Here is a 15,212-nt window from a genome sequence, read left to right on the forward strand (position 1 = left end):
TGACTTTTAAAGGTCATCTAGTCCAACTCCCCTGCAGTGATCAGGGTCACCTGCAGTTGGATCGGGTTGCCCAGGACCTGATTCAGCCTTGAAGTCTCCAGGGACAGGGCATCAATCACATCTCTGGGCAACCTGTTCCTGTGCCAAAGACTGTGAAAGACTTTGTCCTTATATCCAGCCTAAATCAACCCTCTTAGAGTTGAAGCTTTCTGTTCTATCACATCACTTTCATGTGGGGTAGTGGCAGTGCTGTAAGAAGCAGCACGGCCCGTGTTATGTGAGGACAGCTGAGGTTGCTCAGGGCCAGCACTATGGGGTGAACAGGAACTTGGAAGTTGACATCCATTAGAACAGATGTGGCAGGGAAATGTGGTGGCAGTGTAGGTTGTGAAGAATGTAGAAGTGGGTGAGTTGCCAACTGGAGAGGCATCAAACAAGTTCACCTTAAAATAAGATTTCTATGAGTGTGTGACAAGAGCTTGACCCTTGGAGGGGGTGTGTGTGCAAAAGGAGTTGGCTGTGCATGCTGCAGTGCCATGAGCCAGGATTTGAGGGTAATAGTTCTTATTAGAAGTAGTGGGAGAAGGCAGCCATGCTGATCACCCATAGGACAGGGGTCAGGTGCCTCCCTCCCATAAAGCTCCTTCAACAACATCGTGTGAGCCAGGCTGAAGGTAATTACAACAATTCTAATGCCATTAACCTTTAATCACGTAGTCCATTAGTAGACTAAGAGCATTAAAAAAAAAAAAAAAAAAAGAAAGAAAGAAGAAAAAGAAAGAAAGAAGACAGACCACCAAGCCACGGCATGATGTCCTGTGCAATTAGCTTGTGCTGCTCTCCAGGGCTGCTGACTGCACAGTGATGGCAGAAGGCTCACGTGTGGCCAGGGAAACCCTGGGTGCAGGATGCTGCATCAGAGATTGGTTTGTGGGGAGCGTCTCATTCCTAATGTCTGCTCTCTTTGTCAAGGGAAGATATTCCTAATGCCGGATGTGAGCCGGCTTTAAAGGTCAGATGATTCATTGGTCTTGTGGGAGCCGCTGAGGAAACGTTGTGGGCTGTAGTGTTTGCCTTTTTGCATGGGTGTGAGGCTGGGCTGCGTTCTGTAAATAATAAGGCTATATTTAGAAGCAAAGTGCATTATGTCAGACCAGTTTTAGAGGTGACAAAATGTTTAATGAAAAAGCATTAAGCAAGAGAACTCTTTAAAAATAAATATCTTCCTACACTTAGCGCATTAGGGTGCTTAATCACCTCTTTATACGATCAATATGTATGGTATTGAGTAACCAGCAAGCTACTTGGCATTTGTACAGCATCAAACTGCAGACTCCTCAGTCAGCCCATGCATCAAGATAATTACATATAAGAAATACTTGTGGAAATTAACCCCTCCATCTTATAGAAATAACCATGGCAATCTGTGTGGAGATAGCAGCTATTACTGCCCACATGCGGGTTGGTTTTGTTTCCCTATCTAACGCTGAGGTAAACAGAGTATGAAGTGTTTTCTGTACTCTTTAATGCTTTCCATTGGGTTCTGTGAGCATAGTTGCATAGGCTGTTTGCTTCTGCTTAACTCTGAAATCGCTCAGAGAGGAACTGCTTTCAGAACTGCTTGAGGGCGAGCCAGAAGTATAATGCAGGACACATAAAGCATGTTTTAAGAAGTTAAACCTTAATGAAAATAGCTGGTGATCTCTCTCTCAAGATGAATTTGACACTTTCCCTTTATCAAGATGAAGTTGACACTTTCCCTTTATCAGATAGTTTTATGATGAGCAACTCATGAAAATGAAGAGGGGGGAAAAAATAGGCATCTAAACACCCGTGTGGTTTTATACATGACTAATAGATAGCAGTTGTTGTGCTAAGAAGCAGTACAGCTGCCTATGCCAACTGGTTGGCTGCAAGAACAAAGCTATGGAGAGAGCCGAGATGTTCCCCAAGGCACCTACTCGTTTCCAGCACAGTTTATCTTCTCCATGAATCTTAAAATACTCTCCCTGGTGTGTTTTTTATGTGCCCAGCAGCCTTGGGGAGGTTGAAGTAGTCCACACAGGTTCCATCCATAGACAGCATACAGCTTGTGCATGGTTTCATCTGCTCCAGCAGAGTAATCCTCCTGTTTTCAGGACACACTTGGCAATTAAGACACAATCTGTCCTACTTAAGGTATTAGGAAACGTTTAGTATGATTTAGGAATTGCATTAGGACAACAGATGCTATTTTGAAGAAGGAGTTTATGAGCTGTTTGTGGAGTGAATGGACATTTGCAGTTGTGCACCTGGAAAACATTTGAATTAAGGGAAGAAAAACTGCAAGTCAGAATGCAGCGATGGCTTCCAACTACTTCCAACTTGGTAAGTTGGCCTTTATCAGCTGTGAGAAGTGTGCATGCTGAAGGTAGCCACCCTGTATCTTTAGATTGTGCAGGCAATTATCAACATTGCATTTTTTACTGGCTTTGAGGGAGAGAGGGCTGAGAAACTTTGAATTTCAGCCATGCTTTGGGTGGTAGTGCACCGCTTCGGTGAACTGAGGATATCTGATCTTCATCTTCAGGTAAGCCATTAAGAGAACCTGATTTTCTTCGTTTGGTTGTTGAAGCATGCACACAGATCTGTTGATTTGAGACTTAACTGCCATATGTCTGGCTTTTTGCTCCACAGAATGGAAACAAGAGGATTTGTTCTACAGGGGTGGACAGAAACATGCTGAAATGAATGTGAGACATCACATGTGTGAGTTGACTGAGAAACTGCTTGGCCAAGTGCTGGGCCGTGTCCATTGCCATCCCTGTCCCACTGCACTGAGCTGGGAGGAGCACCCATGCAATCCTGTGGTGACTGAGCAGCTTAGGAATAGAGCTCTTTAATGAGCAAAAAGGTTTTTGCATTGTGCTAAATCCATTCTGCACTGCGGTTTGTTCCTCAGCCACCTGATAGCTTACCTGGCACAAGGCAGGGGCAAAACAAGGTGGGAACAAGCAGCAAGGGTTGAGTTCCTTTGATTAGCATTAGATGCTGGTAAATTGAAAATGAAATGGTGTCCAAGGCAACACTATGTGAACATGATTCAGCCAGCAGCTCCGTGTGTGGTAAGGCAAGAGGTCGAGAGGGAATGTCCTCAAGTTGCTCCAGGGGAGGTTGAGATCAGATATGAGGAAAAACTTCTCTAAAAGAGTGGTCAGGACTGGCACCGGCTGCCCAGGGAGAGGGTGGAGCCACTGTCCCTGGAGGTGTTCAAGATACCTGTAGGTGTGATAGTAGGGGACGTGATTTGGTGGGGAAGTATTGATGATGGGAGATTTTAGATGCCTTTACCAACCTTAGTGATTCAGAGATTCTCAGTTATGTGGCTACGTTGTAGTGTACGAGGGAGCTACTTGTGCCTGTGCAGAGCTGGTCATGCCTGGCCTGGCAGAGCTCTTGGGTGCAGCAACTTGTAAGGTGCTGCTTGTTGAAGTGTGTGCCTTATGGGTGCTGTTGCTGCTGAGGTGCTCACCCTGGGCTGTGAGAAACCAAGCACATCAAGCTTTGGATTTTTACTTCCTATTGAATTTGTGCTGTTGGAGCTGCCCACGCCTTGTTCTCTGTCAGTCTTTGCATTATTCATTAATGCTGAGATTGCGTTCAGGAAGAGAGACCAGGATCAGTTTACAAAGTTGCACATTGTGGAAGAGAAATTTATGATGTTGAAGAGAGCAGCAGTAAATGTAGCTTTGCAGTTAGTCCCAGGAACAGGCCTGCCACTGTGGGAAACTGCTTTCTTGCAGCGTTATCTCACTGAAGATGCCTGTTATGCAGAAGAGCCGGAGCACTTTGCCCTTTCTGTCTCCTGTGAACTTTGACCAGTTGGTCAAGATTGTTTATAAAGCCAGATGCTAATTGCGCTGCTTTTCATTCCACTGAACAAAGGTATGCTGGCTCCCTGTACTGAGTGTCCCTAGGAGGAGAGGCAAGAAGTGAAACAGTCGACAAGGAGGCGAAGAGCTTACCGATGGAGCTGAGTGAGAAGGGAGGTGTGGAGAACAACGGGTTTGTTCAAAATGAGGCTTTTGATGACAGGGAGACCGACACCAGCAGCCAAGATGAAATACCAAAAACGTGTGCCGTTGATGTGAGCCCAGCAGCCGTGGCAGAGCAAGCATTGCAGCCCTATGCAGGAATGCCGAAGGAGGTCCTGCTGAAGTTCTCCAGCCAAGCCCGGTACAGGGTCACCAGGGAGATTCTCTTCTGGCTCATCATCGCTGCTGCTGTCCTGCTCGTGTCTGCCACGATTGCCATCATTGCTTTGTCCCCAAAGTGCCTCGATTGGTGGCAAGATGGTCCTATTTACCAGGTCTACCCTCGTTCTTTTAGGGACAGCAACATGGATGGGAATGGTGATCTGAAAGGTATGTAACAAAGCGGGGCAGCTGACAAAGTGGGGGTGAAGCAAAGTGTTTCTTCTTGTTTTCTTTGTGATCTGGGTGTTTCTGAGATCTTACTAAGATCATGTACCTGATACTGATCAGGTATTGGTTAGCTGTGCTTCTAAACGGGATGTCTGAGCCCAATAGCATACGAAAAATTTCTAGACAAAAAGCAGCAGCTGTAGCAAATTGTAGGAGACTTTTCCTAACAGACGACAAACCTGAGGTCTTTGCATTGTGACTGTACTTCCTTTGGGTGGTCAGAGGGTCCATTGACTTTGAAACCAGAAAGTAACGATGGTGCTGTATTTTAATAAAAATACAGGTGTTTGTTTTCAGAAGTGAATGTTAAATGTGTTGCATGAAATGGCGAGTATTATTCTGCAGAATAGAAGTTGTCTTCTGTCAGTCTTTTAAATGATTATTATTTTCCTTTTTCCCTGTAGTGGTGGCTTTGAATGGTTTCCATTCTGTGGCCTCATGTTGCTCGTGAAGAAATGGCAGGGTTGCCCCGCTATCTGAGATAGGTGAAAACTGGGAGTGGTTACATAGCAAAGAGATCTGTGTTCTGTCTTTGAAAGCCCACATCAAACTTAATGTGACCAAACACGTTTGTCTGTTGTAATCAGATGTTGCCCTTTTTCTTTTAATAGGAATCCAAGAAAAGCTGGACCACATCACACACTTAAATATAAAAACCATCTGGATCACATCTTTCTACAAGTCCCCTTTAAAAGATTCTGGCTATGGAGCTGAAGACTTCTATGATATTGATCCCATGTTTGGATCAATGCGTGATTTTGAGGATCTTCTTGCATCCATACACGATCGAGGTAAGCTCTGATCAAAACAGCCCTATTACAAAGATGTTTGCTGTTGTGGTAGAGTTGTGCCTTGTAGCTTTCTGGAGAAAGCAGAAAGAGAATTATAAGATTAAGGGGGAACATAGACTTCCTTCCTGCGGTTGTGTCTTTGGTTTGTGACACATGTGCCTTAAGCCAAATCCTTGCCCAAATGGTTCCCCTTGTGCCTGTAAGATGTGATCCTTATCACAAAAGGCTTGATTTAAAGTATGTGTGTGTTTTAGGGTTGAAGGTAATAATGGATTTCATACCAAACCACACCAGTGACAAACACCAATGGTTTCAGCTTAGTCGCAATCGCACTGGGAAGTACACGGATTACTACATCTGGCAGGACTGCCAGCAGGCAGGGGCAGCCATCACTGCTCCCAACAACTGGGTGAGTGTGGGCAGGGATGGGCTTGTAAATCACCTGTAAATCACCCGTAATTCACTTGCTGGATTGTGGGTTGCCGGGTAACAACAGCACCTGGAACACAACTGTCCTGTGGATGTGGGGCCATGGCCTCCAGCACTGGGAGCAGGGGTTGGGTGCTGCAATGTAAGGAAGACATAAAGCTATCAGAGAACATCCAAGGGAGGGCTGTGAAGATGGTCAAAGTCTGCAGGGCAAAGTGTGTGAGGAGCAGCTGAGGTCCTAATTCTAAAAGAAAATGGTCTTGGAAAACTATGTTTTCCATTGTATTGTAATTGGCAGCAAAAGTCTGCTTAGAAGAATGAAACAGTATTGAACATGAAATACATGTGGCAAAAGCGTGACTGAAAGGAGGAGCAGCTAACAGGAGTAGGAAATGAGAAACAAAACATTAAAACCAACCCAATTTGTTGCACTGATGAGGCATTTTGTGTCTTGTTATATGCTTGTAATGCATCACAAATTATACACATAGCTAAATGTTCAGTGCAGAGTTCTGATTGCTTTTCTTCCCCTTTACATGAGCAGGTGAGTGTCTATGGGAATTCCAGCTGGCAGTACGACGATGTGAGGAAACAGTGCTATTTTCATCAGTTTGGGAAAGAACAGCCGGACTTAAATTTCCGCAACCCTGCGGTTCAACAGGAAATCCATGTAAGTGTCTGATCTGCTGCAGCACCAATAGCACAAATTTACAGCTTAATAGAAAGTTAACTTGAAGATTACAGTACATTTAAATGGTTGAAACAGAATAGTGTGCAGACAAAGGTTAAAATATTTGTAAGCAAAACTTAAGGTTCGTCTTATGATGGTTCCGTGACGGAGGACAACGCCTGATGGAAGGACTGATATGGTGCTGCAGAGCAGCTGAATGCCCAAGCTGAGGGAAGCTTTAATCTCTGTTGATACAAGGAGCTGTTTATTAGCCAGCCCTATGGGGGTAACAGTTTGTTTTAGCAGAGGTGTTTGCGTGTTCATGGCAGGGAGGCAATGCTGATCTGAAATGCAAGGAATCCCATTGCTTGTAGATAAGGAAGAATTCGTGAGTTTTGCTACTGAAGCTAAAGTAGCAAATAGATTCAGCGTTTCCTTTGAGAAGCAATTAAATGAAGACTAGTAAGTTTATAAATAATACCCACTTTAGGTACTGATAATACTGATAATACCCACTTTAGGTAAATACTTGTGAACACAATCGATTGCTTTGGCATGTTATGGAATAATACTTTAGTAATTTAATTCAGAATCCTGTTTCATGCCAGGACTGTGTGAGTGAGGAGGAAGCTTTAGCTTCACTGAAGAACACTATTGCTTTTGGTTCAGTTCCTGGGCGTGGGGAAGTGTTAAACCTTCTAGCAACAGGGGCTGTGGCTTTCTGTCATAAATAAAAGTAATCATTCTCAGTACAAAGTCAGTACCTGATATTTGCCAAACAGAAATCTGTAAGCTTGAGTGTGGAGTCCAGCCTGTTCTGCCAAGTGTATCTCATACGTACGGAAACAACAAACAAGTTTTTTTGTATTGAGGTGAGATAACAGTTTCTGTTCTAAAGGAACGCTTACACAAACTCCTTAAGAGTAACTGAACTTCAGAGCTGTTTGTGAAAAGTAGAGCAATTAGAACTGTGAGAATGTCATAACTACGGGAATAGAAATAGTTTCACTAACAGTGACCAACCTCTACGTTTGGTAACGAAATTATAGATCTACAGCGGTTAACTTGGATAATAATTTTGGTGTCCCTGCAAATCAAGAAATAAACCTGAAAACTCCCATCTGTCAAATAAAAGGGAAGAAATATTCTAAGAACTCTATTGTATAAAATGAAAATTGGTGGCATGAGGTCTGTGCAGAACAACTTGCACTTGTGTTTGGATCAATATGTTAAATCTGTGTGCAGCAAGACGAGTGTTCTTCAGCCTAATGTCTACTAATGGGTTTTCTCTTTAAGTGTGTATCAGTTTGAGATGGGCTCACTTGGATTTCTCAACTCTTCCCTCTGTCCTAGGATGTTATCAAATTTTGGCTTGCCAAAGGAGTTGATGGATTTAATTTTGTTGCTGTGAAATTTCTTCTAGAAGCCACACATCTACGAGATGAGCCACAAGTGAACAAGTCTCAGAGCCCTGTAATGTATATTATTTTTTTCTCCTGTATTTTCCATGGGGGTAAGAAACTGCTTCTACCCTTTGGGGTTTTAATCATGGCTTTAGAAATGCTGAGTCAGTCATGTTCCTTGGAAGGAAGGTGGTTCCTGGACTTGTTGCTTAAGCAGTGCATGCAAGGATTGAGCAGGAGCTCTGTGGGTGAGAAGTGTCCATGCACCCACTGTATTTCTGTGCAGACAGACTTGCTTCTAGTTTTGTTTAAGCAGCTTGAGTCAGAACTGATCAGCTGTACAAATACAGCATTGTTACCACAGCAGTATTGTCCCTGGTTAGTGCTGAGGGTGTCAGGTCTTTAGGACAGTTCCCCAAGCACAGTTTGGTTCTGCACTGCAGCACCGGTATGGGAAACTCATTTCAACATAAAACTCTGCTTGGGTTGGTGGATTGGTTTTGTCTCAGCAAGAATTTTGAGAGTTTTGAATTCTAAAATATTGGGCTAATAATGCTGCTTTGTCTTTAAGGAAAGCATTACAGCCTATTCCGAGCTCTATCACGACTACACAGCCACACAAGTTGGTATGCATGATATCATCCGTGGCTTCCGCCAAACCATGGATCAATACAGCAGTGAACCTGGCCGATACCGGTAATCATTTTCATAGCTAGGGAATTTCTTGCTCTCTTTTTGTCGCCATGTAAGGTTTTGGTCCTCATATGCAAGTAGGCTGTGCTTTCCCAGAGTGCACAGAAAAGGGAGCTTGCAGTAAGTTGGCCCTGGTAGCTCTGTCGTATCTGTGGACTAACAAGTAGGCAGAATATGTGATCGCTCATTGTGGCACTGTTTTAATCAAAGCCCATGAGCCTGATCCATTGTACAGTACTAACAATAGGGTTCATATTGGATATGTAATCAGAGATTGCCACAATCACAGCCTGGCTGAGGCTGTCATGCACCTCTGGAAGCACCTGCTCCAGCCCCCTGGTCAAACAGGGAGGAAATCCAGAGCCGGCAGCTCAGGATCGTTCCCAGGTATTTGAGGATGGAAACTCTACAAGCCCATCTGAGCAGCCTGTGCCAGCACTCCGTTACTCCCACAGTTTAAAGATGATGCAAAGAAACAGCTTTCCAAGGATCTCCCCTCATCTGCTTTACTAACTACACATATATCTCTGTATATTTTTATTTGGTGAGGAGGAGGGAGGCAGATATAATTACTGTGGAGGAGGTTCCTCATCCTGTATTATTTTCTAAGCATGCTGAATACTGTTCCTGGCTTCCTTCAGCTCTGAACAAACCAGGGATGAGACAAAAAAGAAGTCCCTGTTTATTTCTTTGTAGATTTATGGGTTCTGACAGTGATGAAAAAGAAGACATAGAAGCAACAATGATGTATTACGGAACAACTTTCGTCCAAGAAACAGACTTCCCATTCAATTTCCACCTAATTAACATGAAAAATCTATCTGGCAACAGTGTTTTTGAAGCTGTCAACGTGTGGATAAAAAACATGCCCGATGGGAAATGGCCAAATTGGGCGGTAAGAGTTCTGAACTTGCTGTTTTGGGAAAGGCCTTTTCATGAAGGTGATACGGTGAACATCCACACACATTGATTTCAGTGGGATTAGCTGTGCAGGTGTTTGCTATGAACTGTGTTTGGGATAGGGAAGAGATGAGCCATAGGCAAAGCACTGAAAGTAAAGTACAGCCTCTGATCATTTCCACAATCACAATGTGGGAGCATTTCTGTTTGGTTATCAAATGTCATCCTCAGGAAAGCAGTTTTGTACCCTCAAGGCATCTCTCTGTGAGAGGAGGCAAAATGTCCGAGGTAATATTTAGAAAAAGCTTCTGGATTTCTGGCTTTAGGAAAGAAAACAAGCTCATATACAGAGCATATGGAGTTGCAGCCACTTGTTTCACCTCATCACTTCCTACATACAGATCTCTTTGCTTTCAGCCCCATGCTCCAGCATGTTTACCTTTGGGAGGCTCTCTTGCAGGGCTGCCAGCTTCTCACAACCCCGTATGGGTCTCCACAAAACGAGCACCACCTTTGCATGGCAGTGAGAAGGGAAGAAATACAAGGGAGCTGTAGCTGGGGCGAGTTAACTAAGTCCCAGGCTGATTTGTCATCTTTTCTTACTTCTACCACCTACATTCTAAAATGTTTTGGGCAAAAATGTGTACTGGCATCAAAGGAAACAAAACAACAAGATCTTCCTTGTAGACCTGAGGTGAAAGTGAAAAAAAGTAACCTACTGCTTTATTAAAGTGGCTGTCAATACTGGGGGTCACTGTAAGGCCCTTTTCTTCGTATGAGACAGTCTCTTGTCATTTATCTCTTTGGACATAATTACTGATGTAATCATGCAGTTGGGATGTGTGTGTGTTTGGCTGATACACATGAAACATACCGAGCTACTTAACTGGACAGTGATTTTGGTGTGTGTCACTAGACAAGGGAAGAACAGGCTGGGATCCTCTCTTAGCCCGGTGGAGATAATGTGAATTTAAATAAGTGTTGCCTTTATTTTGGTGCCTGTGAATGAAACTTCACTCAATATGGTTTTTGTCTTAGACCAGTTTCACATATGCATAGAATTTTATGTCTTTTTAATGAAATGATGTTTTCTTGAGGTCGGAAGCCCAAACACTGCTCGGATTTCATCTCGGTTTGGGAATAAGTACGTCAAAGTTATGAACATGCTGCTGTTAACCCTCCCTGGGACTCCCATAACTTACTATGGTGAAGAAATAGGCATGGAGAACGTTGCATCAGAAAATGTAAGTCACAAGTATATAAATTCTGATCCTGTTGTTATTTAGTTCTGATTAATGGAATATTTGAAATTGCAGCGTCAACCAAATCCAGTCTTTCTCAGTCTTTGGGTGTCGTATTATGTTCTTCATTGCAAAGTTGTTATACGGGATGCAGAAATGGCCAGGCCTGAAACCAGAACCAAGACTGTAGCAGCTTCCTGAGCTGCCGGGTTACAGTCCTGCTCCCTGTTTTCTGCCCTCAGCTGGATCAGACTAACCTGCTCTGTCGTGGCCTTGCTTTGCTCTGCTTTGCTTCAGCAGAAGGTGTAGCAATTGCCAGTGTCAGGCCTAGGCCAGTGGCTCTGATAGGTGTGCCTAAGGCAAGAAGAACAGAGTCCATGTCTCCTTCCTCCCACAGTACTTTATTCATTCTATCAAAGTCCATTATTTCCTGGCTAATTTTTAAAGGAATTCAGAGTTCATGGGAGCAGAGCTAAAGCTTCTGCCTCCTGGAGTCTGCTTTGTTCTTGCTGTAAAGAGGCACCTGTTGAAGCCACAGCCCTCTCTGAAGTACGCAAAATCAGAAGAGGGGCTCTCCAGAAAGAGGTGTGTGAGCACCTATTTTTGTTTTTGGATTTCAGATCCAAAGCTGGGTAGCCGAGCCTGCAGGACATGCATGTCACTTATTAGCTCGTAGTTACAAGTAATGCACGGCAGGATGTTTGTTTGCTTATAGTTTGTTCAGAACTTACTCAAGGTCAGGGGATTAGAACAAAGCTCCTGTGCCTTTCGCACTGTGCTGACCTGCCTGACTTTCAGTTGTGTATGATTTCTTGTCTCTTCTATGATTGCACCTGACTACTGTAGTCTCTTTGCTGGAGATGTGCCTGCATGATGGGAAAAGGTCATATTCCCCAAAAGGGAAGAGCCCAGATCTACCTCTTCTGGCTATATTTGAGCACCTCAAGAACGTGGTCCTAATGCAGATGCAGTTCTCAATGTGGAAAGTCTCTGTTACAGCACGATGAGTTGTAAGCGATCATAGTGTCCATGGGACTGAATGTGTACAAATCCATGGGGCTGGAAGGCGTGTATGTATCCCAGAGCCTCAGGGCAGCTGGCTGATGTGGTTGCTGAGACACTCTCCATAGTATCTGAAAAGTTGTGGCTGTCAGGAAAAGTCCCCAATGACTGGAAAAAGGGAAACATCACTCCCATTTACAGGAAAGGAAGGAAGAAAGGCTCAGCCTTCCAGTATTTAAAGAGAGTTAATAAATGTGAAGGAAATCAACTTTTTACAGCGGAGGGCAAGGGGGAATTATTTAAAACTAAAAGAAGTGAGGTTTAGATTAGATGTCAGAAGGAAGCATTGTTTTTTAACTAAAAGAATGGTGAGGCGCTGGAATGGGTTTCCCAGAGAGGTTGTAGATGCCCCATCCCTGGAGGTGTTTAAGGCCAGGTTGGATGGAGCCCTGGACAATCTGATCCAGTACTTTACCTCACAATTTGAGGGCAAGCAGGGTTGGAACTCGATGATCCTTGAGATCCTTTCCAACCCAAGGCATTCTATGATTCTGATAGAGAATGAGGCAGCTTCTGGTGATGTTACTGAGCATTACTGGCCAGATTTGTACCAAAGGGAAAGATGCACTTGGAGAAGCAGAATCGTCCCTAGGTTTGTCTGATTGAGCTGTGAAGACACGTCTCTGACAGGAAATCACTTTGTCTCTGAGAAACCAAAAAACACGTCCTGCATTATCTTACTGTCATTGATTACGGCTGACACAAAGATGCTCTGCAGCAAAGTGGTTTGCCCTTGTCTCCTCAGGGCGTTCTTTCATTTAGTTGCTATCCTGTGGCTCATGGGTTTGTAACAATGCAAAACCACCCTTCATTCAATCCAGAGAGGAAGAACCCCTGATTAATTGGGTAGAGAGGATTTGCTCAAGAAACAGTTTTCAGTCCCAGAATATGAAAGTCTTTAAGAATCATGAAAAGGTAAAGATAAAAGGGAGCTTTACAAGTGTTCAAAACTTAGGAATCTTTTTTTCCTGCTTTTCAGGATGTGCTAAAAGGAGAAACCCATTTATTATACCATTATTTATAATGTCATGAAGCAAAGCGACAATTTCTTTTGTCAAGCTGCTATTCTGACAGATTGTATTGAAGTGTCCTTTATATGAAAAACAATTTCCATAGGAAACAAACACCCAAAGTATGTGCAAAATATTTTATGCCTTCTCATGTCATTAAATGTAAGTGTCAGATCTCTTGGCCAGCTCTTCAGTAACGCTGAGGAAGCTTTGTCAGAATTTTTGAGTCCCTCAAAATCAGAACTTCAGTCTTGTTACATCAGCACCTCTCAGTAAGCAAAGAGCTGCTATTTGGTAGTTGTTGAACTTGAGAAATTTCTTTCTCACGTGAGTAATCCTCTCCCAGCTGTACCACTTCCAAGTATAAGTTTGAAGAGATCTGTGGTGAAAAGTTTGGTGATTAGAGAAGAACAGATGCTCGGCAGCATTTACTCATTATTAACTGTTATGTCCTCTTGGGACTCATTTTCTCATAGTTTTTGTGATGTCTAGTTATATATCAGGATATTTTAGCTGCTTTTAGTCAACTTCCATCCAACCATCTGTTGCAAGGGGAGGCTACTGCTCAGCTGTGAACTCCACATTTAGCCAGTAGTGCTGTATCTGTTAGACTGTCTGTTCTCTTCCATTACCATAGAGCAGCTCTTTTCTTCTGTTTCTCTTGAGATTTGCATCAGGATTACATCCTCCTTGCTGACTCTTAACATCAACCAGAGAAAATAATGCTTCAGGGGTGATTGTGTGGAAGCTGAGAGTTATTTAAGAACCAAGTTTTTAACGTGCTAATCAAAACGCACAACTCAGTAATGGCTCTAACACCGCTTATGTTTTTTAGGCGACCTTTCCAGAGAAATCCCCCATGCAGTGGAATGGCAAAGACAATGCTGGTTTTACTGAAGGCAACAGTAGCTGGGTACCTGTTAATGCTGACTACAGGAGTGTCAATGCTGAAGTAGGTATTTGCCTGTGACAAACCAATGGTCTGAAATTATCCTAATGTATCTATTTTTCTTTATCTTCTAATGGGGCCCAGCAGTGTAATTAATGAAAACAAACTCCGGGGAGGAAGACAAAAAAACACTGAATCTTCACTGATTTTGCTAGGAAAAGAAATCCTCACATCAGCAAAGAGTCTGCTTCAGTTGTATTCATTTAAGCAGAGAAACTGCAACAATAATGTCGATGTGGCAATTTGACTTAACATCCTTTGAATCATTTTAACATCAAATTGAAATCCAGTACTTTTTGATTTATATTAGCGTATGTGAAGCATCTTCCTCATAATAACTTTCCATACACTATTTGTAATGTATATAAATACATTTTTTTTAAATAGCTGAGCAGATTTTGCTGATCTACAGCTGACCAATATTGAAGACAAAATACAAACAAACAAACAGGAGATAAATAAGTCCTGTGACTTCAGTAGATCAGACTTGTTGAAAAAGGTTCACTATCAAGCTTTAAATGGCTGTGGTTTTCCGTAGAACAAACGCTGAGCACTGTAAGGGACAGCTGGAAGGTGGCAGTAGTACCTGTGCCAAGGAAATTGTGTCCTGCTGGATAATCTGTGCCACTGCAGAGAAAGTGCACAAGAAAAGGTAGTTTTGCTATGGAATTAGCAGACAAATTTGAAGAGAATTAATTATTAGAACTGAATTCCAAGAGGTGTGTTCTTGGTAGACGGCATGGGTGTGAGAGGTCCATCTTGTACAATGCTGACTCTCTTGCAGGTTCAGATGACCCAGTCCAACTCAACCCTGAATCTGTACAGAGAACTAACTCTACTTCGCAACAATGAGCTGCCCATACATCGGGGGTGGATGTGCTCCATCTGGAGTGACAGTGATGTTTTTGTGTACGTGAGGGAACTGGATGGGTTAGACAGTGTCTTTATGATGGTTCTCAATTTTGGACAGGAATCAACAGTCGATCTGAAAGCTATAGTTCCAAGCCTCCCATCTGAAGCTGTGGTAAGACTAAGTACTAATTTTAGCAATACCGGTAAAGCTGTCGATACCAAAACAGTTAAAACTGAAGTAGGAGAAGGTCTGGTTCTTGAATATAAAACAAAAAAGCCTGTTCATAATATGGAAGCTTTTCGAGAAAACTGTTTTGTGGCTGAAAAAGCTTGTTATTCCAGTGCCTTCAATTTGCTCTACATGAACTGCTAAATGCAAGAGTAGCTTTCGTGTTAACTTAGGAAATGCTTGGTTCAGAGAAATGCTAATTCTTTTTGGCTTTTAAGGCTTGCTTTCTGTACACAATAAACAGCTTGAAAAATGAAATTAATACAGAATTGTCATGTATCTGTATTGGGTAGTAAACAATTTTGTCATTTAAATAGTGATCACAATATAGGCATTCGTTTGTATTATCTTCCGGATGCACCTAATTTTTATGATTACTGTGCTTTTATCAGATAAAAGAGTGCTGCTACTTCTCAATTCCTGTTCCTGAGAGTCCATTTTTTTTGCAGTCTGTTTGGCCCCACCATATGATTAATACAGTGTGTAGTGTGTGCATAGTTAGGAAGGGCAACAGTATTTT

General features: G+C 42.9%; 2 protein-coding genes across 2 annotated transcripts in view; one reads left to right on the forward strand and one right to left on the reverse strand.

Annotated features, from left to right (window-relative positions):
* Positions 1 to 321: 321 nt before the first annotated feature.
* Positions 322 to 15,109, forward strand: SLC3A1 (solute carrier family 3 member 1). Its single transcript, XM_015857425.3, has 10 exons — positions 322 to 4,403; positions 5,075 to 5,254; positions 5,509 to 5,663; positions 6,228 to 6,353; positions 7,707 to 7,826; positions 8,328 to 8,452; positions 9,146 to 9,344; positions 10,447 to 10,593; positions 13,498 to 13,614; positions 14,396 to 15,109. The coding sequence occupies exons 1-10, from the start codon at positions 4,007 to 4,009 to the stop codon at positions 14,834 to 14,836; spliced, it is 2,007 nt and encodes a 668-aa protein (XP_015712911.2). The 5' UTR covers positions 322 to 4,006; the 3' UTR covers positions 14,837 to 15,109.
* PREPL (prolyl endopeptidase like) overlaps positions 1,007 to 15,212 on the reverse strand; it is a 30,453-nt gene continuing 16,247 nt past the window's right edge. The window contains exon 15 of the mRNA XM_085543062.1: positions 1,007 to 1,106. Within this exon, the coding sequence (XP_085399188.1) occupies positions 1,023 to 1,106 (84 nt within the window). The 3' untranslated portion in view covers positions 1,007 to 1,022. The remainder of the gene's footprint in view (positions 1,107 to 15,212) is intronic.

Source organism: Coturnix japonica, chromosome 3, assembly GCF_054131305.1.
Source record: "Coturnix japonica strain WE chromosome 3, WE-NBRP24, whole genome shotgun sequence".
Classification (NCBI taxonomy): Eukaryota; Metazoa; Chordata; class Aves; order Galliformes; family Phasianidae; genus Coturnix; species Coturnix japonica.

What these genes read in the sequence shown, in the direction of transcription:
- SLC3A1 (XM_015857425.3), top strand. Translation starts at nt 4,007, where the DNA reads ATGGAGCTGAGTGAGAAGGGAGGTGTGGAGAACAACGGGTTTGTTCAA. An exon ending in TGAACAAGTCTCAGAGCCCT is followed by an intron (nt 7,827 to 8,327) that starts GTAATGTATATT and finishes TTTGTCTTTAAG; the next exon opens with GAAAGCATTACAGCCTATTC. An exon ending in AGAACGTTGCATCAGAAAAT is followed by an intron (nt 10,594 to 13,497) that starts GTAAGTCACAAG and finishes TATGTTTTTTAG; the next exon opens with GCGACCTTTCCAGAGAAATC.